At 40.7% G+C, this 23,569-nt stretch overlaps 1 protein-coding gene across 3 annotated transcripts in view; it reads right to left on the bottom strand.

Moving 5' to 3' along the window:
- nup214 (nucleoporin 214) overlaps positions 1–23,569 on the bottom strand; it is a 54,150-nt gene that overhangs the window by 9,736 nt on the left and 20,845 nt on the right. For 2 of the 3 annotated variants that reach the window (XM_062031036.1, XM_062031038.1), the window contains exons 11-32: positions 20,945–21,103; positions 20,258–20,636; positions 20,042–20,175; positions 19,869–19,957; positions 17,830–17,913; positions 17,602–17,751; positions 13,661–13,819; positions 13,483–13,586; positions 13,240–13,419; positions 13,072–13,163; positions 10,390–10,473; positions 10,010–10,318; positions 9,755–9,922; positions 7,546–7,654; positions 6,768–6,837; positions 3,028–3,097; positions 2,843–2,927; positions 2,673–2,725; positions 1,146–2,600; positions 1,010–1,074; positions 758–929; positions 463–615 (exon numbers count right to left, since the gene is read on the bottom strand). In XM_062031036.1, coding sequence (XP_061887020.1) covers positions 463–615; positions 758–929; positions 1,010–1,074; positions 1,146–2,600; positions 2,673–2,725; positions 2,843–2,927; positions 3,028–3,097; positions 6,768–6,837; positions 7,546–7,654; positions 9,755–9,922; positions 10,010–10,318; positions 10,390–10,473; positions 13,072–13,163; positions 13,240–13,419; positions 13,483–13,586; positions 13,661–13,819; positions 17,602–17,751; positions 17,830–17,913; positions 19,869–19,957; positions 20,042–20,175; positions 20,258–20,636; positions 20,945–21,103 — 4,323 coding nt within the window. The remainder of the gene's footprint in view (positions 1–462; positions 616–757; positions 930–1,009; positions 1,075–1,145; positions 2,601–2,672; positions 2,726–2,842; positions 2,928–3,027; positions 3,098–6,767; positions 6,838–7,545; positions 7,655–9,754; positions 9,923–10,009; positions 10,319–10,389; positions 10,474–13,071; positions 13,164–13,239; positions 13,420–13,482; positions 13,587–13,660; positions 13,820–17,601; positions 17,752–17,829; positions 17,914–19,868; positions 19,958–20,041; positions 20,176–20,257; positions 20,637–20,944; positions 21,104–23,569) is intronic. The other variant, XM_062031037.1, reaches the window with a different exon arrangement.

The following is a 23,569-nucleotide window of genomic DNA, read 5'->3' as shown; positions in this document are numbered from 1 at the left end:
TGTTACGTGGAAAGTCACTCCCTGAAATTATTAACGATCGATGTGCACAGATCTCTTTGCCTCACCCTAAAAGCATAATGTGTTGGACAAAAAGTATACTGCATATGCAAAGTGACTGAATAATGTGATACCCAACACCAGCTTGACTAGAGCGTCAGAATCACCCTCTTCATGTTGCGGTGGGGTGAGGAGATAAGAACACTTGCTGATAAAAGGGGAGGAAATGTCAAGAGCTGCTGATTAGTAAGTTGGTAGATGGATGGCTATGCATCTTAAAAACAGTTTACTCACAAAAATGGCACTCGCACTAAACTTTGGGCATTTATGCCACAGAAAAAACTAATGTATGCATTTATTTATTATCTATCAGAAGTAATTGAATTGTAGGCAAAAAAGTATGAACTCTGATCTCTACTTCAATGTCAGGATAAGGTGTAGAAAGGCTGAGTTAAGACACCCTACCTGGTTTTGTTGGAGAGGCGAAAGAGCCAAAGCCCTGCGATGCAACAGTCCCCCCACCTGTGCTGAATGTTGCGCTTGGTTTCTGCTCTCCAAAGGAGGACTGTGCGAATCCAACGGGTTTGGCACCAGTACTACCAAAGAGACTATTGGCACCTGCAGGAAGACAAGTAATTAATTGTACAGTGGAACGCCCCAAAAGTCATACAAAATCAGTTTGAAGACAGATTAACTGTCTTTTTTATTTGGCTTCTAAATACAATTTCAGATGCTGCAGTCTCTTGACAATTTTGCCTACCTGTCTGCGCAGGCTGCCCGAACCCTCCAGGGGACCCACTGGGACCGAATGGATTCTTGTTGGCAGCCTCTTCAGTCGGTTTTCCTCCCAGGCCGCTGAAGAGTCCACTACTGGGTGACGCTGCATTGGTAGAACTTGAACCAAACAGACCTCCGCCTACCGACTGCTGAGGCTAAGAGAGAAGTACTCAACATGCAGCATAGCTCAAAAATTGCTAACCTTTTTGTGTTAACTAAGCAAGGAAAACATTACCCGTCCAAATACGTTGGCGGTACTGGATTGCTGGCCAAATCCAGACGATGGGGAGGATCCAAAGGCTGTAGGACAAAAAATGGGTTTGGAAATTAAGGAATCCTTAAAAGTGAATCAAACTGAGAAAAACACCAACCTGACTGCTGAACAAAGCTGAATCCTGCAGACGAAGATGTGGTGGTGTTGCTCCCAAAAAGCGCCCCTTGTCCAAATCCAGAGCTTTGTCCGAATGCAGAGGTTGTGCTCTGTCCGAACAGCCCTGCACCACTGCCACTGGACGTCTGGGCGTTCGCGTTGAAGGAGAAGGAACTCGCGTTGTTAGCAGTGGATGCCCCGAAAAGACCGCCTCCTGTGGTGGCGCTGCTAGGGCTCGCTCCAAATGCAGAATGTCCAAAGGAGAAGCCGCCGGCTGTTACGGTGCTACTAGCAGGCTGGCCAAAGCCGACTGACTGGCCAAAAACAGATTTCCCAAACCCACTTTCAGCTGATGCACCAAATGCAGACGAGCCGAACCCTGTGGGAGGTTGTGCTGAGGGGGCAGTGGAGGCTGGAGGGGATGTGGCAGGTTGCCCAAACACAGCGCTAGCAGCAGGGGCAGTAGGAGCAGCGGTGGTGGTGACTGTTGAGACGTTCGGAACAGAAAAAGCAGGAGTGGCGGTCACAGGGACAGCCGAAGGGACAGCCGAAGGGACAGCCACGACCGCAGAAGAGCTGCTTTCTGTCGTTGCAGGCTTAGAGAAGATGGAGCCAGGCCTCTCAGAAGTGGACACCTGGAAGGCGGGCGGGGACTCTTGCTGGACTGGAGCTACCGGAGCAGCTGTGGTCACCGCGGCAGCACCCGTGGCATTTACAGGGACGTCTGCAGTGCTAACTGGAACTGGTGGCTCAATAGCTGCCACTGGAACAGGAACACTTGTGGCCAAAGCCTGTACTCTAATTGCGGTAGCATCCAATGTAGGTTTTGAAGGTTCTAAGGATGCAACGCCCTCAGTAGGAAGTTCAGTAGCAGGATCCTTTACAAGTTCTGAGGGGGGCTCTGAAGCTTGTGCAGCTGGTTTAGGGTCTTCGTTTGGCTCCGTGGGGGCTGCAAGGAGACTGCTGAAAGACGTGTGTAATCCTGAGGCGGGTGTGTTTGACGTTGTAATACAGAAGGTCAGCTTGGAGGCCGTCTCCGGAGGTTTGAACGAACTCCCTTGCCCTTTGGACAAGTCGGTTCCAAGAGAATCTCCCGCAGACTTTCGATCTCCGGCAAAGCCAAACTGAGCCGCTACTTTGCCGATTCCAGCGCCGGCAAAACTAAAAGCAGTGTTAGCAGTGGAGGGTTTGTTGGAGGGCTCGACACCTTCTTCTCCTTGGCCGACACGTAGTCCGGAGAAACTGCCTAAAGTTTCTCCTCCTGTTGTTTTAGGGGTTTGGGGGTCTATCCTGGCAGGGGTAACAGCTGGTATGTGTGCTTCCGCTGTGGATTTTGGAGGCTCTGCAGCCGGAACAGTCGCAACAACAGAGGGGGGAAATTTTGAGGGCTCCTCTCCGATCTGACCAAACATCATCTTGCCATTTCCACCAAAGGAGAACTCACTCACATCCTTCGCTAAAGAGTCATAAAAGGAAATCAGTGCATATCATAACAAACACAATAACAATAAGGTGTGAAGCCCTTTACCTTGTGGTAATATAGCTCCTGGTGTGAGTGAAGTGAAACTAAAGTTTGAGGGGCTGCAAAAGAAGAATAACTTCATAGTCATGATGACAGTTTTTTTTGCAAATACTTAAAATAAAAATCCTTAATTATATAGGATCTTGGGCGTAGCACATATTTCCAAGTTGACTTACGTTGACGAGAAGGAGAAAGCTTTGCTGATACTTGATTCAGCTGAGCTAGCGGGACCAACAGAGGTGTCAGCTTTGGCAGGCTGACCTAAAGGGCAACGTAAAATCAATCAATTCTTATAACACCAGGTCAAAACTTGCTTATTATCAAAAATAGGCATAAGATCTGTTCAACACTTAAGACTTACCAAACATAAATCCTGCTTGGGGAGCGCTTGAGCATTCAGTGGAAGTTTTCTGCACACCTTGGGGTGGATTCTGCAGACAAGGTTTTAACAATGACCACTAATGTTGCTAGGTATCTAATACATTATTATGTGTCCTGTGTCCCTGACGCATTAAAATCTGACAGGATGTTGACAACTCCCTTTCCATACATCTCAGGGATGCACCACTTTTTCCCCATGAAAACAAACATTTTGTGTTTAAAAATCACAGGAACTATAGGCTGCAACCATTCGTTGACCTTGTTTACAAAAATTGTGAATACACTTTACCGCCAACAAATCCATTTGTTGCGAACGCGTCAAAGAAATTAATAACTTACTCAATTTGCAGAGCAGAATTTTCTTTTTATGGCAGTACGACAGTAACATTTAACGCTGAGGCATGTCAGACATCTGGAGAATGCAATCTTCGACTCTACTCAACAAGATAGTCAGCTTGACAGTTAGAAAGGTAACAGACGGACTTGTGTGAAAAATAGCTTTAACTATAATTTTGACCAAAGGCGACCATATTCCTGTGTAGGGCTACAACGATAAGTGGACATTGTCAAAAAATGTCGACAATAAATGGCAGTACATCTGTGATACGCGATCATTTAAAGCGGAGACATGATGTCGGACATCTGGAGGGGGGATGCGGACCCAACCTCGGTAAGAGTACCGTGAGCTTGTACCTTGCTATCTAGCTAACAAGAGTGATACGAAGTTGTGTGAAAAATAACATTTTAGCCAAAGTCAGCCAGCTAAACTTTGTCTCCATCAATTCAAATATGTTTTAAAGCAGCGTCAATTTGAAATGCCGTAAAAAAAAAAAGAAGGCACCAATGCGGAGGCATCATAAGATGAAACATACAATCTATCTAATAGCCAAAATTTTAAGAATTTATCAAATATATAATTCTACACATTGAGTCTGTTAAGAGTGCTAAAACTGCCACAGAGTCATTCAATAGTCAACATACCAGTGTGCAGCTTTTTAAACATCACAAAATGCTTTTCTTTTTGAGAAAGTTAAATTTTGTGTTTTGTTGTTTGTTTTCATTGCTGCTATTTTAACTGTTGTTTTAATACATAAAGAAGGTAAACATTTTTTTTTAGCACTTTGTCTTTCCTTTCTTTTAAATGGACAACATTTTAATAGTAATTTTAATTTTTCTAACAGCTGAATGAGCAGCAGTTAGAGTATAAATAAATATTTATGAATTAATTAGTCATCTATGTTATTTGTAAGCAGATGCCTAAAATAGGTTAAGCTCCATTTAGGAATTGATGGAAAAATTAGAGCCATTAAATATGTGTACGCTTTATTATCCGATTAGTCAACTAATAGTTAAGATAATCGTTGACTAATCGACTATCAAAATAATTGTTAGTTGCAGCCCAAACAGTCCAGTTGCAATCGATTGAATGCCCTGAGATGACAATGACTGTGATGAATGACAACATTCATAGACTTGCAGCCCTATACCTGTGTAGTTTTCTAAACGCATCATCACAAAATTGTTTTATTTTTTTTTGAGGAAGCTATATAGATTTAGTGTCATTTTGTTTTTATTGCTGCCATTTTGACTGCCCTTTATTTACATAAAGAAATAGTATTTTCTTGTTTTTATCAGCTGTCTGCCCTTGCTTTTAAATGGACATAAGTTTATTGGTTATTTTTAAAATAGCATAAAGAGCAGCATAGTTAGTTATTTCTGATTAAAGGAGTACTTTTTATCATTAACACATGCCTAAAAATATATCAAGCTGAATTTAAAAGCTGGTGGCTAAATTACAGACACTAAAGAGGAGTAAGTTTCATAATCAAATTAGTAGACTAATCGTTTAAACAGTCTATCAACTATCAAAATGGTTATTAGTTGCAACCTTGTTATCATTAGACCAGACAATAGCCGTTTCAACCTTCTGAACGTCTGCTTAGCAAAGATAGCATGTCGCGATACAGCGTACAGGTTAGTTAAGCTGCAAAACAAAACCACTGATCAGTCACCACGGATTTCATTTAAATAATTATCAATACGAATATCATAGGGTTCCACTGATGAATTGGGGACCAATTGAATTTCCCAGGTACCCACTCGAATTACTACTGGTTATCAAATATGTTGAAAACGTCATCATCGCTGAATGACATTTCATGAGATCAAGTCATATGGTGGACACCTTGGTTATGGTAATGTCACATGAATATAAATGACGTAGTAGCGCCCCCTATGGGTTTTGCTCAAAATGCTTTAGAAGACATGCCAACGTACATGTAATACAGATATCCTCAAAGTTTTACAATCAATTGATAAATGATCATTGGCCTATTGCCAATTAGTTGATAATAGAGGTGAAACAACAGAAAAATTGATCTTGACCAAACTTATCACGGTTGTTATTGTTGAATGTGCTCAAAAAGTACTTATACACACTGAAATCTTTTGACCAGGTATTTTTTTTACTTAAACCAACTATTTTGCAGGTTTTGTGTTTCTCATACTCTATTGATAGTGTTTTATTCTTAGTATTTTATCCGTTTTAATGGTTATGCTCTATTGATAGGGTTTTATTCTTACTATTTTACCTGTTTTAATAGTTAAAGCTTTTTATTGTTTTAAATATTGTTTTGCACTTAATTATGTTAAGATTTATATAAAAACAAAAGAAGTGTGTTAAAAATACATCCATCAATCCATTTTCTACCGCTTGTTCCTTTTGGGGTTGCGGGGGGTGCTGGAGCCTATCTCAGCTGCATTCCGGCGTTAGGCGGGGTACACCCTGGACAAGTCGCCACTTCATCGCAGGGCCAAAACAGATAGACAGACAATATTCACACTCACGTTCACACACTAGGGCCAATTTTAGTTCCTGGATGAACTGAAATTATTTTTTCCAATCATTTTGGAAATTGCAAGCGTACTTCTTAGTCGTTGTCGCCATGTCTCTTCTTCGTTCTTCTGCTTCGTCTCTGTTATGTTTTTGGACATTACTACTTGCCGTAGTTTTGAAGCAATGCATGATGGGAATCCGGATGTTGTGTGTCAGTGTATTAACGTGCCGGTTGGAATAAACACACGCTGAGAAATAGCTCCGTGCCTGCCTACTTTACGGGTTATAGATAAACCTATGGATAACGGAGACATATACAATAGTCTCCTTTTCAGGTGAGAGAGGACGCTAAAGGCAGTGCCTTTAAGGCACGCCCCCAATATTGTTGTCCGGGTGGAAATCGGGAGAAATTCGGGAGAATGGTTGCCCCAGGAGATTTTCGGGAGGGGCACTGAAATTCGGGAGTCTCACGGGAAAATCGGGAGGGTTGGCAAGTATGATATATACACACACATGTATATGTACATCCACATATATACTAATAACCGCCTACTGCCTTGGTGTCTACAGGAGAGGTTCAAACCCCGGGAGAGTCCCTATGACCTCAGAGATTTACTGTATCTGGCTTTCAGAAAGCAAACATAAGAACTAGTTTAAAAGGTAGATGTGTTTCTGTCAGGGGGGTTCATCTGTGGAACAGCTTGGAGGATGCCTTAAAATGTTCCAGTTCCATTCACACATTTAAAAAAAACCTTTAAAACCAATGTCTTAGAAAAATATATCGCTCTTGAATCAACACCAGTAGCTAATACTATGTTAAATGTTTATTACAAAACTAAATGTGGGACATAAACATTTAAAAAAAAATAATATATCGTTCTCACTCGTTTGTGCTGGTTGGAAACAGAAGTGGGAACCTGCAGAGTCACAGATGCTGCGTCTGGTATTGGTGAGCTGTGAAAGAGAAGAGACGTCTTAGAGAATCTCAAGTTTTTTTTTTACCTGTGCAATTACAATCCTGCATGGAATAGTATATTTTGTTATCAAAATAGGAATAACATGGGTTTTGGTAAATTATATGTTCAGTATAATAGATAAAAGAGGGGACTGTGTTCATGCTAAAACTGGTCACTATGCATTTTTCTCATTTGTCATCATAGAGCAACTCTAAATTTGGGGCAAGCACCAACGAGGGTAATGACTCGACAGAATATCGAGCACAAAAAGGTGAGCACAGGCCTCGGGAGGAATACATAAAAGGTCTGGGCCAAAAATTTGTATTTTGCATTGGAAAACACGTAGTCATAGACATCCTACAATGTATATTATACGCAAATATGGGATGCTGGCAGTTCCAAGCCATGGCCAATGTTAAGGGAGACTGTCTACTCACTATCAGGCATGCATCCAAATAGATAGAAGGCATGATGCAGCACGATGAATATTACATAACAGGCTTCAAGCCCTGAAGAGAGCTCTGCCAACTGTATGTTTATGTATTAAGGAAAGGCAATGAAGGGGCAAGTCTATGGTGACGAGAGAACATTGTCCACATTCCTCATAATCGATAATGGGCTATTTGCTGTAAGAGCACACAAAGATCACATGCAAGCTGCTTCAATGCAATGTTTTTTTGGTTTGTTTTTTTAAAACAGAGAATACCTGATAACTGGAGTAGAAATTGGACCCCCTCTGTCTTTCAGTTCCTGAACGTTGACTACCTGAGGGACGATTTTCAAGGTAGACTCTGTCAAGGAAGTGCTGACGACAGCTGCAGCACAAACACAACAAATGTAGGAGTCAATGTGAAGATACGTAAAAGCATACAAACAATTATTAATAATAATTTAACAATGGAGATACTGAGGCTAAATGCTTGCAATGAAAGGGTCTCGGGTTAATTTTGTCTCAGGAACTGTCCCCACCTGGTGACTACAGCAGGTATTGCAACATCTTAAAAAAGTTCTTCAATATCATTATTCAACATCATTCTCTGCAGTGGACTGGGGATTTCACGGTATGAAAAGGTCTTATTTTGATCAAAATTATCACGGTTATTATTATTTTGAAATGTACTTAAGAATTTTAAAAAGTATACTGAAATATTTTAACCAAGTTTTATTTAAAAAAAAATACCCAACACATTCAAAATGATTTCCTTTGAACAAGAACCATTACGATAGATAAGAACACTGTACTTGGACCTCAAGTAGAAATTGAATGTGCATATGAAAACAACACAGGCATTATAAACAAAGTAATATGGCAGAAACACAATAATAACATAATTAAGGAAAAATAAATGTGAAAATTGTGCAAGATAGCATATTGTGGACATAAGAGATAAACAAATAAAAACAAATGTAAGAATTTTGCAAGATGGCACTTTTGTCCATATAAATAAAAATAGTGTTCATATATGAGATCTAGTCTTATACATAGGGTTGTACGATTATGGCCAAATTAATAATTAAGATTATTTTTTATCAGTAGTGAAATCACGATTATTAATAAGGATTATTCATTATGTTAGGTAAAACAGTGTTGGGTCGCGGTGTGAATGTCACCCTTTTCACATTACATGATGCCTTTATCTCTATGTTTATATTTTAATAGAGAGAAGTCTTTTTTCAAGTTATGCACATTTACGTGTAAATGTACATGCTGTATTGGGACAAATCTATTAAAGAGTTTGAGCAGAAATATGTCGTATAGGAATTAATTATACACCATAAAGCATTAACAAAGTGCTATGTCACATGAATGCTTTTATAAAGTAACTTTGTGAAATGAACAAATCCACAACATGGTGTATACTTTTTGATATCAATATAAAACAAGGCTGTTTGGCCAATGAAGATAAAGTCTAATAAACAAGCATTATTCTTCAACAACGCAGTGTGTTTCAGTGCAACAGTTTAGCCAACAAAAATAAACAGGAGTGAAACCTCTCACTTCGAATACACAATCTTCCCAGCCTGCGTTCAATTAGAAAAGATGACAAAACATTTTAGCTGGTATTGATGTTATTGGAACACTGAAAAAATAGCTAGCTAAATAAAGGACGAGTGAACATCACAATAAACAAACGGCAAGACTTCATAAACAAGTTGTGGCAACGTTCCCGACACATCGCCTTATTCCTAACGTCCTTAACTCTCAAACACAGCAGGACGCTGTGTTAAGAAAATTAAAGCAACATCTTTGCCACGGTATACTTTTAGCGTAGGACAAATGCGTCTGTCTCCAATATTGTCCACTCCTGTAGTTATCTAAAAGCAGCAGCGCGGTCTTGAACCCACACCGAGACTCCACGGAAATGAAGCGAGGAGAAAGGAAGTTAAACGCAAGAGTTTTTCTACGAAGTCAAGTCTGTGTAGCTGCTTTCAGCCATGTTTCAAGCCAAGCGTTAATGCGCCGGCACTTCTGTGACTCTGTTTTCAGGAGGTAAGCGGTGTTGCCTAAAATGCATTAAATGAGGGTTTTTTGGTAATAAAATTTTTTAACGGTATTACTAACCTTCTGAAATATTACCGCGGTTTATCATTATACAATTTAGTGACAGTTACATCCCTACAGTGGACATTATTGTTTTGCACAACAGGGCTATTATCCCTGCTCTGCTCTTCAAACTGCCCACGCACACCACAGAACGTAAAAAAAAGATTTAAATATATTTATATATATTATATTCTTATTAATCTTGGTTATATCATCTTGCACTGTTGTTATTGCTCAGGATGAGATGTAATTTTGTGTATGCAACATACGGAAAATGATAATCCTTGACATTGATCATTTTCAAACCTAACTACACAATATTTTGTTATTTAAGTGTTCGTAGGTTAGACAAGAGCATGTTTTGTCTTACCCGTCTTCTGATTGGCCATCAGCCTGCGCATGGCAGCGGTGGCTGCAGCTTGTTGGGCCGGGATGGTGACAGGTACAGTCCTCTCGACCGGGGGGGCGCCGTGTTTGACTGTTTTTGTGGCAAGAGCGGTGCTGTCAGCTCCACTGAGGATGATCTTATTGGTTGGAACTGAAATGATAGGGTTAAAATGTAGATTTTAAGCTTTTTTTTTTTTTTTAAATATACATGTGGACCCGCAGTGTTAAATTGACTTACCAGGGCTGGGAATCGGGCTAAGTCTGAAGCCCATGCCTGGCACAGCCTGTATTTTGCTTAAAGGTGTAGACTGGATGGAGCCGAAGCCCGGCTGGATGGATGTGGTCCTCACTACGGTAGGGTGGCGAGGGAACGCAGGGGGGGCGGCAGCCATGGGGAGGCGCTCTGGCTGCAGTTCCTCCTCTTCCTCCAGCTCCAAGCGAGGCAGGTGAGGAGGCTCCATTGACGGCGACAGGGAAGATGTGGAGCTCATGTCATCCAAATCCTCGTAGTATTTTGGCGACAGGAAGGCAGAACGAGACAAATTGGCTTGAGGAAAGTAAAGAAAGGTGAGCTAGAGTCATCAATAAGGTTTAGTATATATATTTTTTTAGCAGTACCTGGTGCAGTTGATCGAACAGGAGGCATGTGGCCCTTGGAGAGGAAATTGCGCAGCTGGGACTGTTTTACTGGTGATATCTTGACTGGAAGATAAAATGCATATTGTGAGCTCTTCCTTTGTCAATTTTACAACATATACAGTAAATGCTCTATTTAATGCCTTTGATCAATTAATTGCCAAGTCTCCAAGGGTTTCTGCACAAAAGCAAACCACAGCCGGAGTTTACGAATTACACTGAAAAAATAAATTGTTCATCAGACCCAGGGAAAAAAGCTGGCGTTTACATGGCTGTCTCGTACATAGGGATGATGTTTGATAAGAAATTATCGAGTTCAAGCCCATTATCGAATTCAGATAGGTTGTTGTATATGAAAAAAACACAATATTTGGTTTAACAAAAGCTCACTTTTATTTTATAAGAAAAAAATAAAATAAAATAAATAAATAAATATTGACTGTTACCCCCCTAAAAAAATACAATTAATAAATATTGACTGTTGTTACCCAAAGTATATTAAGTGGGATTTTTCAGAAAAACAAATATATACAGTACCACAAAAAAAACCTGTCTCTGTGATCACTATAGGTGTATAAATAATAATATAATGTTAAATAAAATCAGCCCCTTGGTCACAAAACTGAAAATAATACAGCTCTCCAAAAAGTGCACTTCTGCTGCTATTGGAACATACTAACTACACACACAGGCAGACAGCTAACAAACAATCCAAGACGTCTAATAAAGTTCCAAAGCAGATTAATCCATTTAGGCTATTTATTGTTGTTGATCTTGCTTTGTCTTTTCCTATCTTTACTTTTGTCTTGCACTGGACTGTTATTTTAATTTTTTTTTAAACTGAAATACACACAATGACAAATATATAAGCTATGTGATTCAATTAACATACTGACATTTAATACACAATATGTAAATATTAGCTTCACACAAATATATAGTACTATCATCAAACAAATACTTCTGAGTGTCGAAACTATTTCGATGGTGGAAATACACGACTGGCAGCCCTTTTAAGTCCTCAAAACATCCATTGAAACAGGGCACAAAAATCGTTTTTCAGTAAACATCTTAGTATCAAATTTAATCACTTTCCACCTTAATATTGAGTTACATAAACAGGTTAAACAGTTTACTTACAGACGTATCTTTTCCAAGGCTTGTAAGAGCTAACACAACTTGTCTACTTCTCATTTGTCTCATGAACTGAACAGACGTCGCCAACCCGGAGGTGCCCAAACTAATGACGCGTAGTATTTTCATATCGCCACAAGGTGTCAGTAAGAGTCTACAATCAAATGGGCATAACATTGCCGTCCCACAGGGCATTTCCTGTGGGAAGGGATTCGTTCCCAGGGATTCGAATAAAGAACCAACTCTTTTTCTTTACTATAGTGGCTTCGATAACGGGAACCGGTTCTCAAAAAGGGATTAGAGTCCATGGAATCGGTTCTTTTCTTTTCGAACAACCGGGAGAACCGGTTTCGAACATCATCCCTACTCGTACATAAGCACACGTCGGGAGTGCATGCACAATTGCAAAAGCCGTCCCTGAGATGCAATTACTATAACTAATTTGCAGTCATGTTGTTGCGATTTACTATACATTCAATGATAGCTGACAACTAACTTTTCTTACGTAGGCTGTAGTTATGTGCTCAAAACCAGAACACCTCTAAAAATCAGTGACCTCCAGGCAGCGGCCAAAGGTTGCAAACACGGCCAAAGGTTGCAAACAGTCACTTTAAGAGCTGTGGCTGTAAGCAACCTCCTGAATTGTTTTGTTCAATTCCACAAGTAATCAGTAGTTGCATTTGAAGTATCATTAGTAGTCAACATTAAGAAGCTTTATATACCTCTACATGCACTTTAAAATGTTGGTTGCTCTTCGCAATGCAACGATAAATGGTATTTATAACCGCGGTAAAACTTCTGACTGTTTGTACTAATGTTTTAAAATAAAATCATCGAAGAACAGTGATTATCGACTGCACTTTGATAAACTAACGGACTGACTGCCACTAGCTTAATTTTTATTTATTTGGGATAGCCCCTTAAATTCAGCATCTAATTTTAAATGCGGTCCCTAAATGCTAACATGAATACAACAGGCATTAACGTCTTTCCCTATTAAGAAAGGACATACCCTAATCTAAACCAATATGCAGTAAACACCTAATGTATGAGCAACTAAGATATTCAATTGTGTACATTGAACCTAAAAGCTGTGCTTAGAACAGAGTGATCAATCTATACACAGAGAAATACAAAGCGGAGGTATTTTTACTGTGAGTTCAAGGACCGCTGAACAGACTACGACCCCACAACGCCTACCAGAACACTATCAGTGAGGCATACAAAACAATACATGCAAAATAGTGAGCTTTCTACAATTTCTACAAATCTTTTTACAATGACCTTATCAGTAACATTAATGCTGTGCAATGTGCAAATCAACTGTTAATGAATTATATTTTCCTTTCCACTTTCTTGTGCACTCCACATCAATAGAGTGAAAAATGACATGTTTTTGATGATGAACCTTCTCATTTTGGCAACTGACAGCTTCTCTCCAATTTTCCACCTGCTTCCAATTATCCCCACTGGCAGTAAACTGACAACCCAGCTATAGTGACAACATTTATGGTATACAAATCCTAATACCTGGAGATGGGCTTTTGGCCTGAGAAGGGGTGGTGTCCAGTTTGGCCTTCAAGAGGGCCTCCCTTAAGCTGTTGAGCTCCTTTTCCATACTGCTGAAAGACAAAAACAACTTTAAGGCACCAATTCGACAGTTTTGTCCCACATCCTTTTACCTTAACCAACACCTACCCTGCTGATGTTGCTGCAGTAGAGTTATGACTTGCATTGGGAGTGTCCATCTTGTTATAGAGGTGCAAGGAGGTCAGCTCACTGACCAGCTGGTCCAGTCTGTTCTTCTGCTGGTTGATGATATACAGATTGTTGGCCAGAGTGTTGAACAAACCTTCCCGGCCGGGCACCACCATGTGCCTATAAACACACAAATTCATTCAAAAGACCATACAGAGCTCGCTCAAGTAGGGTTGTACGTACTTCTTTTTCTTCTTTCTCTCCAAGCTCTTCTCCCATTCCACATCCAGAACACAGTTGACATCCTCCACGGCAAACGTAACATACTGATAAAGCCTACGAATCTCCTATACAGTAAGTAAAATGGTCAGAGTTGCAGAGCAATGTTTTATTTACCCAGGATGACTAGTGGGTGTTTTACCTTGAGCTGCTCCTCACTACGCGGGTCCAGAGGTCTTTTGTAGAGCAATTGTCTGTAATTGCGTTGCCTGGTGATCTCAGTCTGGGACCTGGCTTCTTCCGCTCCAGCAAAGCCCTCCAGCATGGTGGTCTTCATGGCGCCAATGTCGCCATGCAGAGACTGGAGAAGATGCATTAGCAATCAAGAGCATTTTCAAACAGCACCTAAGACAAGGGAACTGCCCTGTTTGGGGATAATTTTGCCTATCATTCACAATCTTTATGTAAGACAAGAACACATGTTTTTCCTTTTTCTATGCATTCTAACTTATATATAATTGTTAGCAATAGTCAGCTATCAATAGCGCTTTATTCCACTTATAAATCGCTCTAAAAAACCTGCAAAAACCACCATCAACGTTTTATATACAAACCCCGTTTCCATATGAGTTGGGAAATTGTGTTCGATGTAAATATAAACGGAATACAATGATTTGCAAAATCCTTTTCAACCCATATTCTATTGAATGCACTACAAAGACAAGATATTTGATGTTCAAACTCAAACTATATATTTTTTTTGCAAATAATTAACTTAGAATTTCATGGCTGCAACACGTGCCAAAGTAGTTGGGAAAGGGCATGTTCACCACTGTGTTACATGGCCTTTCCTTTTAACAACACTCAGTAAACGTTTGGGAACTGAGGAGACACATTTTTTAAGCTTCTCAGGTGGAATTCTTTCCCATTCTTGCTTGATGTACAGCTTAAATTGTTCAACAGTCCGGGGGTCTCCGTTGTGGTATTTTAGGGTTCATAATGCGCCACACATTTTCAATGGGAGACAGGTCTGGACTACAGGCAGGCCAGTCTAGTACCCGCACTCTTTTACTATGAAGCCACGTTGATGTAACACTTGGCTTGGCATTGTCTTGCTGAAATAAGCAGGGGCGTCCATGGTAACGTTGCTTGGATGGCAACATATGTTGCTCCAAAACCTGTATGTACCTTTCAGCATTAATGGCGCCTTCACAGATGTGTAAGTTACCCATGTCTTGGGCACTAATACACCCCCATACCATCACAGATGCTGGCTTTCCAACTTTGCGCCTATAACAATCCGGATGGTTCTTTTCCTCTTTGGTCCAGTTTCCAAAAACTATTTGAAATGTGGACTCGTCAGACCACAGAACACTTTTCCACTTTGTATCAGTCCATCTTAGATGAGCTCAGGCCCAGCGAAGCCGACTGCGTGTCTGGGTGTTGTTGATAAAACGGTTTTCGCCTTGCGTAGGAGAGTTTTAACTTGCACTAACAGATGTAGCGACCAACTGTAGTTACTGACAGTGGGTTTCTGAAGTGTTCCTGAGCCCATGTGGTGATATCCTTTACACACCGATGTCGCTTGTTGATGCAGTACAGCCTGAGTGATCGAAGGTCACGGGCTTAGCTGCTTACGTGCAGTGATTTCTCCAGATTCTCTGAGCCCTTTGATGAAATAACAGACCGTAGATGGTGAAATCCCTAAATTCCTTGCAATAGCTGGTTGAGAAAGGTTTTTCTTAAACTGTTCAACAATTTGCTCACGCATTTGTTGACAAAGTGGTGACCCTCGCCCCCTCATTGTTTGTGAATGACTGAGCATTTCATGGAATCTACTATTATACCCAATCATGGCACCCACCTGTTCCCAATTTGCCTGTTCACCTGTTGGATGTTCCAAATAAGTGTTTGATGAGCATTACTCAACTTTATCAGTATTTATTGCCACCTTTCCCAACTTCTTTGTCACGTGTTGCTGGCATCAAATTCTAAAGTTAATGATTTGCAAAAAAAAAAAGTTAATCAGTTTGAACATCAAATATGTTGTCTTTGTAGCATATTCAACTGAAATGGTAAATGGGTTATACTTATATAGCGCTTTTCTACCTTCAAGGTACTCAAAGCGCTTTGACACTATTTCCACATTCACCCATTCACACACACATTCACACACTGATGGCGGGAGCTGCCATGCAAGGCCCTAACCACGACCCATCAGGAGCAAGGGTGAAGTGTCTTGCTCAAGGACACAACGGACGTGACGAGGTTGGTAGAAGGTGGGGATTGAACCAGGAACCCTCAGGTTGCTGGCACGGCCACTCTCCCAACTGCGCCACGCCAACTGAATATGGGTTGAAAATGATTTGCAAATCATTGTATTCCGTTTATATTTACATCTAACACAATTTCCCAACTCATATGGAAACGGGGTTTGTACATGCTGTGTGTATACATGTAATGTAAGTGTAACATGTAATATTTACATATTTTGCTAATTTTAAGCTTACAGCGGCATATTAACTTCAAACACATCACAACGTTCGCTTTTACCTTCAACAACAACAAGTACTAATCATGACAGACTTCATGAGAGCCATCAAGACTACTTTGGCACAAATGATGATCCAGGACTTTATTTTTTGAGCCTGACTATAAGAAGGATGCGCTCTGAGTTTTAGAAGCTGTGTACTATACAAATGCAGCTTGTTTGTGTGTACTAAAACACGTGCAGACTTGATAACACACGCAAAGCTGATGGACTGAACATGTGCACCTTGCCTCTGGCAGCTGGCGGCTTGGGCAGTGGGGCGGCGGCTTCTCCAACCACGGCAGGCGCACAGCCCCGCTTTGAACTCCAACTAGACTGACGCAGCCCTTAGAGCCAATCCTTGTCCTTAAGTTATGGATGTTTCTTGCTGACTTCCCTTACCGGGTTTGTTCTACCATGCCATAGGCTGTTCACCTACGAGACCTACTGGGATTGGAGACTGCAGCGGCGATTGCACTAAGACTGGGAAATTCAGCTTCCTCTTAAATAATAAAAAAGTGGTCAAATATTTACTTTTGTGTTTACATTTTATTGACTAAATAGGTAGTAGAATGCGTTCAACATTTGTTCAGAATTAGCTACTTTGGCGGCAGCTGACGTGACTTTCTACTCATTCATTCGGAGCATAGAGTGAGTTGTTCCACTGCAACCAAACGAGACAGTCATTGGATAAATGCTGCTCAGCCTTGTCCCGCCCATGGAAGTAGAGCATCTTTAGAAGTGAATGTGGTGTGGGCGTGGCCTCGGCTAGCCAGGACGTCGGTTGATTGAATGATCTGTCTAAGGCTAAAACCCTTTTTGATTGACAGCACAATGAGCAAATTAGAATCTTGAAATATAAACCACTGCATTTTTCAATTTTTATTCCATTATCCCTGCTGTAATGGAGCATTTTACATTTTTTTTAAGTTATAACATTTTTCTTTGTGAAATCTAGCATCTTTATATCTTTTATCTGTTATTAGAGACTATATTCATGTTTAGACAATAGCTGAATATTAGCTTACCCCACTTGACCAGCAGCTGCAACTGGTGTACAGCCTGTGTTACATCGTACAATAATAATGATTATAGAAATAGAACAAAACATTATAATACTTTTTTTTTTTTTTAAAGTTAATATCAATTACCAATAACACAGCTTTTTTTAAATGCATGTAAACTTTGCTTTTTTCATAAAAAGTATTACGAGATCTTGCAAAACATTTTTTTCCCCTCCATGTCCCTTTAAGGGCTCCGTACAAAACAACATTTTTAACAGCATTAAAACAAATGTAGAAACCTCCCTAACTTGACTCTGACCGGGATTCAAACCCTGCATCACTTGTCTTTCGAGACAAGACCCAAAACAGGAGCCAGTGGGACAAAATTTGTAAATTTGACATTAGGTTCTTAACAGTGATGGAGTAGGAGACGGCTAGGAAAACGTTTGCGTAAATTTCATAAAAGAGGCACCCTGTCGTTCATTATTTTACATGAGCATATTTCAGCGCTTGATCTGCGGTTCGGCACCATGTAAGAACCGTCATTAAAAAAGTACAGATTTGGCATTGGTTTCGGGTTATATGTAAACAACACACAACAGGTGTTACCTCTGTTGTTTCTTTGATCTCCAGGCTGAAAATGTTAAGCTCTTCTGACTCAGTCCTCAGCTCCTTCATCTCCTCGTTGGTTCCGACTTTGAAGTCCGCTGTCGAGCTTCGCGTTTTTAAATCCTCTAGCTCCTTTTGGAAGTGTGAAATCTGAAGGCATTGAAAAAGACATGCTTACACCAAAGTCCTTGTTGATAAGTTCTCTAATCAGAGTCAAGTGGAGCTAACCTCCTCCAGTATGCCCGTCATAATGGGATCGGACTCTTTCTTTGGCTGAGCCTGTTTCTCCACGACCTTCACGCCAACAGCCGCCTGTAACAGGAAGTGATAAAGTACCCCAATTTAATGCTAAATTACAACTCAATAGTGTGCAGAAGCTGAAAAGTTACAAGTGTGTGAAGTCATAAAAGCTACCCCAAGGGGCAGTATTTCACAAGAGAAAAGTTATTATAGCGCAAAGTACAGGTACAATACTTTTGGGATAAAATATACATAATTAAATACCCTAAAACAGGGATATTAAAAGTAAATTGTTTTGGGGGACACATTTCTAAAAAGCAAAGGACAGGGGAACGGACTTCACTATCAGTCTTATTTTGTATAGTCATGATAACCAGCGTCTTCCACAGTAGACATTCAATTTTGGCCCATGTATTTTGTCAGTTACAGGAGCGCTCTGCTGGTTTTCAGGACCTTCTGCAATAAAGCTATTCAAAGGTCATTTCTATGACAGCACTTTAATGTTTTTAACAATATCCTTCAAAAATATGCTTCTCTCACAAGTTTTTGGAACTGAACTCATGTGCGACTAGTTGAATAGCCAAAATTAGAAATGGGCGATACGGCCTAAAATCTATATTGCAGCCTCCTGCAGTAACGATATATACCACAATAAATTATTTGGAATGTAAATTATAACAGAACCATTTCAAAACATGTTCCATCTACACTTCTGTTAAAATATAATAAAAACTTTGAGTATCCTTCTGTGGTTTAATACTTTACATTAGTTTTGGGCGATAGTACAAATTTGGGTATAGATCAAATAAATACCAAGTAGTTCCAACTTCCAGGAACAGTACTGTTCATATCAATGCTGATACTGACACTTGAAATAGTCAAGCTCATTAAATGATTGTATTTTTGATCAGACAAAAACGCAAGATGCAATTTTGTTGTTTGTTTTTACAATTTCCTACTGTTGGCTCCGTTTTAAATCTTTTGGTGTTTACTCTGTGTCCAATAACTTATTTCAACGAGTTTGTTAACAATGGGAAAATATTTTTTGATAGTAAAAAATATTTATCTAACCACTGTAGTACCGTCCATATAATGATATATTTGTATTGACCGGCCCACCTTTATCTACATTCAAGAGCTCTAGCATGCGGTTATCTTATCCTCCTATGGTGTATAGTGTAGCATGTTGAGTTCGTTATTCCTCCTCTTGGGATGATACTTGTAAAAAAACATACTTTTATTTGAAGCAATGTAGGCGAGGATTGGGCTGTGCACTATGGAGGGATGTTAGCTGCTAGCAAGAATAGTACATGGCGTTGAGGACGCATTCTTTCACTTGACGATGTCAAGTTTGCAGGACACAGCTGGAATGTGTCATCAGCATGCATTATCACGATATAACGGTACTATTCAAAGCTGTATCGTCGGCTAAATTTCTATCGTCTAGGATGCTCCACCCCAGCTTGTCCAAATGATTAAAAAGAGGTCCTAAGATGAACCTCTAGGAACTCTATTGCTCAATAGTTGAACAAATGACTACTGACTACATATGTAGTGAAAAAGCTACAGCAACACCTTAGTTACATAAATCCCATTCCGCAGAAAATGTCTAACTGCGAAAAAGGAGAAGACTTGAAGGGGTGCCTTGAGGAACGCCTCAGTTATGTAGATTACAAGTTTGGACCCCAGTTTTCAATGTTTGCTAGCAGGGATAAAATGTCCATACAAAGATCTGCCAATGTGTTTAAGTTTCTCTGTACAACAGGGGCACTCCAGTATATTTAGAAATGTGTTGCAAAAATGTGTCTCCCAAGTTTTGAACTGAACTCTGTGGCCAGTCAAATAGTCATGCCATAAAACATTATTAACAGAGCAGTGGTAAGAGTAAACAACACTTTATACATGTTGCCTTATGCCAGGTACTATAGAGATGAAACTTTATAGGATATTGTAATCACAGTAAATTGTAGCCTCATATACAGTACAGAAAGTAAACTAAGGTAATTACTAATAACATAAAATTGGACCTGGGGTGTCTGGATGCGGCCTTGATGAGCTGGTGCTGGTTTTTGGACCACTGGAGTTGGTGTGTTGCTTTGGATAGGACGCACAGGAGCTGGAATTAAAAGTAGGGAAAAACAGATCACAATCCAGGCGATGAGAAGTGGAACTTCTTGATGAAAACAGGAATTGTGCTCACTTGACACTGCCGCTGGCTTGGCAGTGGCTAAGGCGAGGGCAGGGACGCTTTGGCTGATGCTGCCATTTTTGGGTAAGGACGTCGCGAAGGAGAAAGATGGCGTGGATGCTGCTGCAGCATCTAGAGCTGAAAATCTTTGAAAAGGTAGAAGCAGCTGTTAAAATACATACCTCTCAATATAGTGTATGCACCAAGGTATTCGAGAAAGAGTCTTACCTGTCATTCAAATTTTGTTTGACCGTAGGTAACGAGGGAGTCACAAGGCTTGGTGGTGTCGGGGTTGTGACCTTATTTGAAGGGGTGCTAAAAGAAAACGCAGAAGGGGCCGAGGGAGTTTCGGAGGGAGGCTTGGCGGAAAAAGAGAAGCCCGAGGCCCCGGAGCCGAAAGGTGCAGCTGACCCGAGGGAGAAGGCGGGAGGAGCAGAGTTGCTGCTGGCGGAGGGTATAGCAAAGGAGAAGCCTGAGGATGCGGAGGTGGTGGCAGTGGGCAGAATGCTGAAGGAGGGAGCAGATGAAGTCGCAGTAATGTTTGAGAAGGCGGGCAGGGCAGAGGGGACGGGGGCAGCGGTTTTGGGGGGCTGGGCTATTAAAGCACCTACAAAAAAAGACAACGTTAAATGTTAAGTGTTTTAATTTGCCAGAGTTACATTCAAGACAGTGATGCGTGTTGCTATGCCTCGCTGAACGCAGGGGGGGGAAAAAAGGGACGCTATACTGAGCTCCCAGTATTCAAGAAAATACGCAATAGGTACCTGTTGAGGCACATCACAACATCAGTGAACACTATTGCATGTATTTTGAGTCCTTTAGCAAGTTTACAGTTATGTTACTTTACAAGGCATGCTATTCAGCTATCAAGAGCCGCACTGTGGAACTCTCAACTGGTTTAATTAGTGTACTCACCTGGCTTGGGGAGTCTCTCGCCCTCAGCTGTGAGGGCGGCGCAAGGTGAAATCAGCTGCTTGACCCCGGCGTTGAGGTTAAGCAGCGCAAAAGGGCAGAGCACTCCTTCGGTGGACAGCATGAGCAACGTGGGAGCCGACGGCAACGTTTTGTCATCGCCTTGATAAAAAGACAATAGAAAAAACTATGATGAAAATCAAAGACATACGACTTACTATAGCAAATTTTGCTCTGTTGTGGTCAAAAAAGTCATGCACACATTTGCACTGAACTATAACAACATTTTTATGATGGCCTATTTTTGTCCGTGATCAAATATTGTACTAAGTATGTTTTGATGTGTTTATTATTGCTGTGAATCCTACCTAAATCTTTTAATTGTATAACTAAATAAGACAAAATCAATATTAGGAATACCTCTTATTAGTGTACTGGATCTTACTTTGGTGTGCAGCCATACCGAACGTGGAGAGTGAGTAAAATGAGTGATAACTGGAACCCACTACATGCCTATATACAGCATCTGGTCTGATTCACAGCTTCATCTCAAGTAAGGAACTGTAGTTGGAAAACTAGGTCGAGAGTTAAAGGGCAAACATGGAGGATCTCATCAGCATTCTGCAGCAGGAACGTCTGGGCTTTTTGTTTGTTGTCGTTCTCAAGCTTGTTTTGAGCACTTTCTCCTTCCTTGCTCGCTCTCTTCCTCCCTCTGCTGTCTCGTTGCCAATTGGATTTTGATCAAAACGGCAATCACGTCAAGTGTGCTGAACAAATTGCGGGTTCTTTTTAAGATGGGACGAGACAGGGTACGTGAATGTCTGGCGCGCTCGCGCGCACACACACAAAAAGTGTGCTGAGACAGAAGCTTATTATTATTCTCTGGGCGAGCTCTGTTGAGCACTGCAGTTAATGCTGCGTGCACAAAAAGCAACCTGATAAATGTCTGCTCTCAATCATCATTGGATGTATGTTGAACATGCAAAGCTTTTGTGGCGTAAGCACAAACAAGGCGCAACTTTAAGCCCAAATAGCTCTTCAGATCAAATACATTTACCAAAATTTTGACCTCTAGAAATATAATCTTTTTATTTTTGATTCACAGGTACTCCTCAAACGATACAGGATCCTCCAAAGACCTCAATTGAGTGAGCATAAATAGATGCACTTGCATTTACACCTTTGTCATTAAAGCTGGTGTTTTATAGTTTTTACTAATAGCAGTAGTCAAGGTATTTTTACACATTCGATGTTAAAATCATACTCAAAAGTTTGTGTAGATGTAGAAAAAGTTTTTATAATGGCAACAGTTTGACTACAGCATTGATCCTGGTTTATATTAAAGTTAAAGTACCAATGATTGTCACACACACACTAGGTGTGGTGTAATTAACCTCTGCATTTGACCCATCCCCTTGTTCACCACCTGGGAGGTGAGTGGAGCAGTGAGCAATAGCGGTGGCCACGCCCGGGAATCATTTTGGTGATTTACCCCCCAATTCCATCCCTTGATCCCAAGTGCCAAGCAGGGAGGTAATGGGTCCTATTTTTATAGTCTTTGGTATGACTCGGCCGGGGTTTGAACTCACAACCTACCGATCTCAGGGCAGACACACTAACCACAAATGCTAAATGGGTTGTACTTGTATAGCGCTTTTCTACCTTCAAGGTACTCAAAGCGCTTTGACAGTATTTCCACATTTACCCATTCACACACACATTCACACACTGATGGCGGGAGCTGCCATGCAAGGCGCTAACCAGCAGCCATCAGAGGCAAAGGGTGAAGTGTCTTGCCCAAGGACACAACGGACGTGACTAGGAAGGTAGAAGGTGGGAATTGAACCCCAGTAACCAGCAACACTCCGATTGCTGGCACAGCCACTCTACCAACTTCGCCACGCCGCTGAGAAGGTGGCCTTGTGGATTTAAAAGGTCATATGCACAACAATTTTACTTTACCGGTACTACTTTTTTTTTTTTCATACAGTAAATCACATTTCATTTAAAATATTTTCTTATTTCTGAATAATTCAGCATCATTGATCACCATTATATTATAGTGCTATACTACTATACTATTTTGACTTAAATTTATATTTAAAAAACACTTCCTTATGGTCTAGATAATATGTTTTGGATAAGCTTTGGTGTAAACTGTGCATAAATGCTGCTCCACAGTAACCTTTATAACCCGTTTTTTTTTGTTGAGTTTTTGCAAGATGCTTAATTTTGGAGGCGTTTGTGGATAGCAAATTAAACCACACGCCATCCTCTCCAAAAGTATCATAATTTATCTTTTGAAAATGTAAAGTATTCAGACCCCTACTCAGTGGCCTAGTGGTTAGAGTGTCTGCCCTGAGATCGGTAGGTTGTGAGTTCAAACCCCGGCCGAGTCATACCAAAGACTATAAAAATGGGACCCATTACCTCCCTGCTTGGCACTCAGCATCAAGGGTTGGAATTGGGGGTTAAATCACCAAAAATGTTTCCCGAGTGCAGCACCACTGCTCCCCTCACCTCCCAGGGGGTGAACAAGGGGATGGGTCAAATGCAGAGGACAAATTTCACCACACCTAGTGTGCGTGTGTGACAATCATTGGTACTTTTAACTTTAAATGTTTCACT

This window comes from Entelurus aequoreus, linkage group LG21 (genome assembly GCF_033978785.1).
Source record: "Entelurus aequoreus isolate RoL-2023_Sb linkage group LG21, RoL_Eaeq_v1.1, whole genome shotgun sequence".
NCBI classification, from domain to species: domain Eukaryota; kingdom Metazoa; phylum Chordata; class Actinopteri; order Syngnathiformes; family Syngnathidae; genus Entelurus; species Entelurus aequoreus.
The sequence above is the reverse complement of the archived record's forward strand: the minus strand, read 5'-3'. Positions and strand labels throughout refer to the sequence as shown.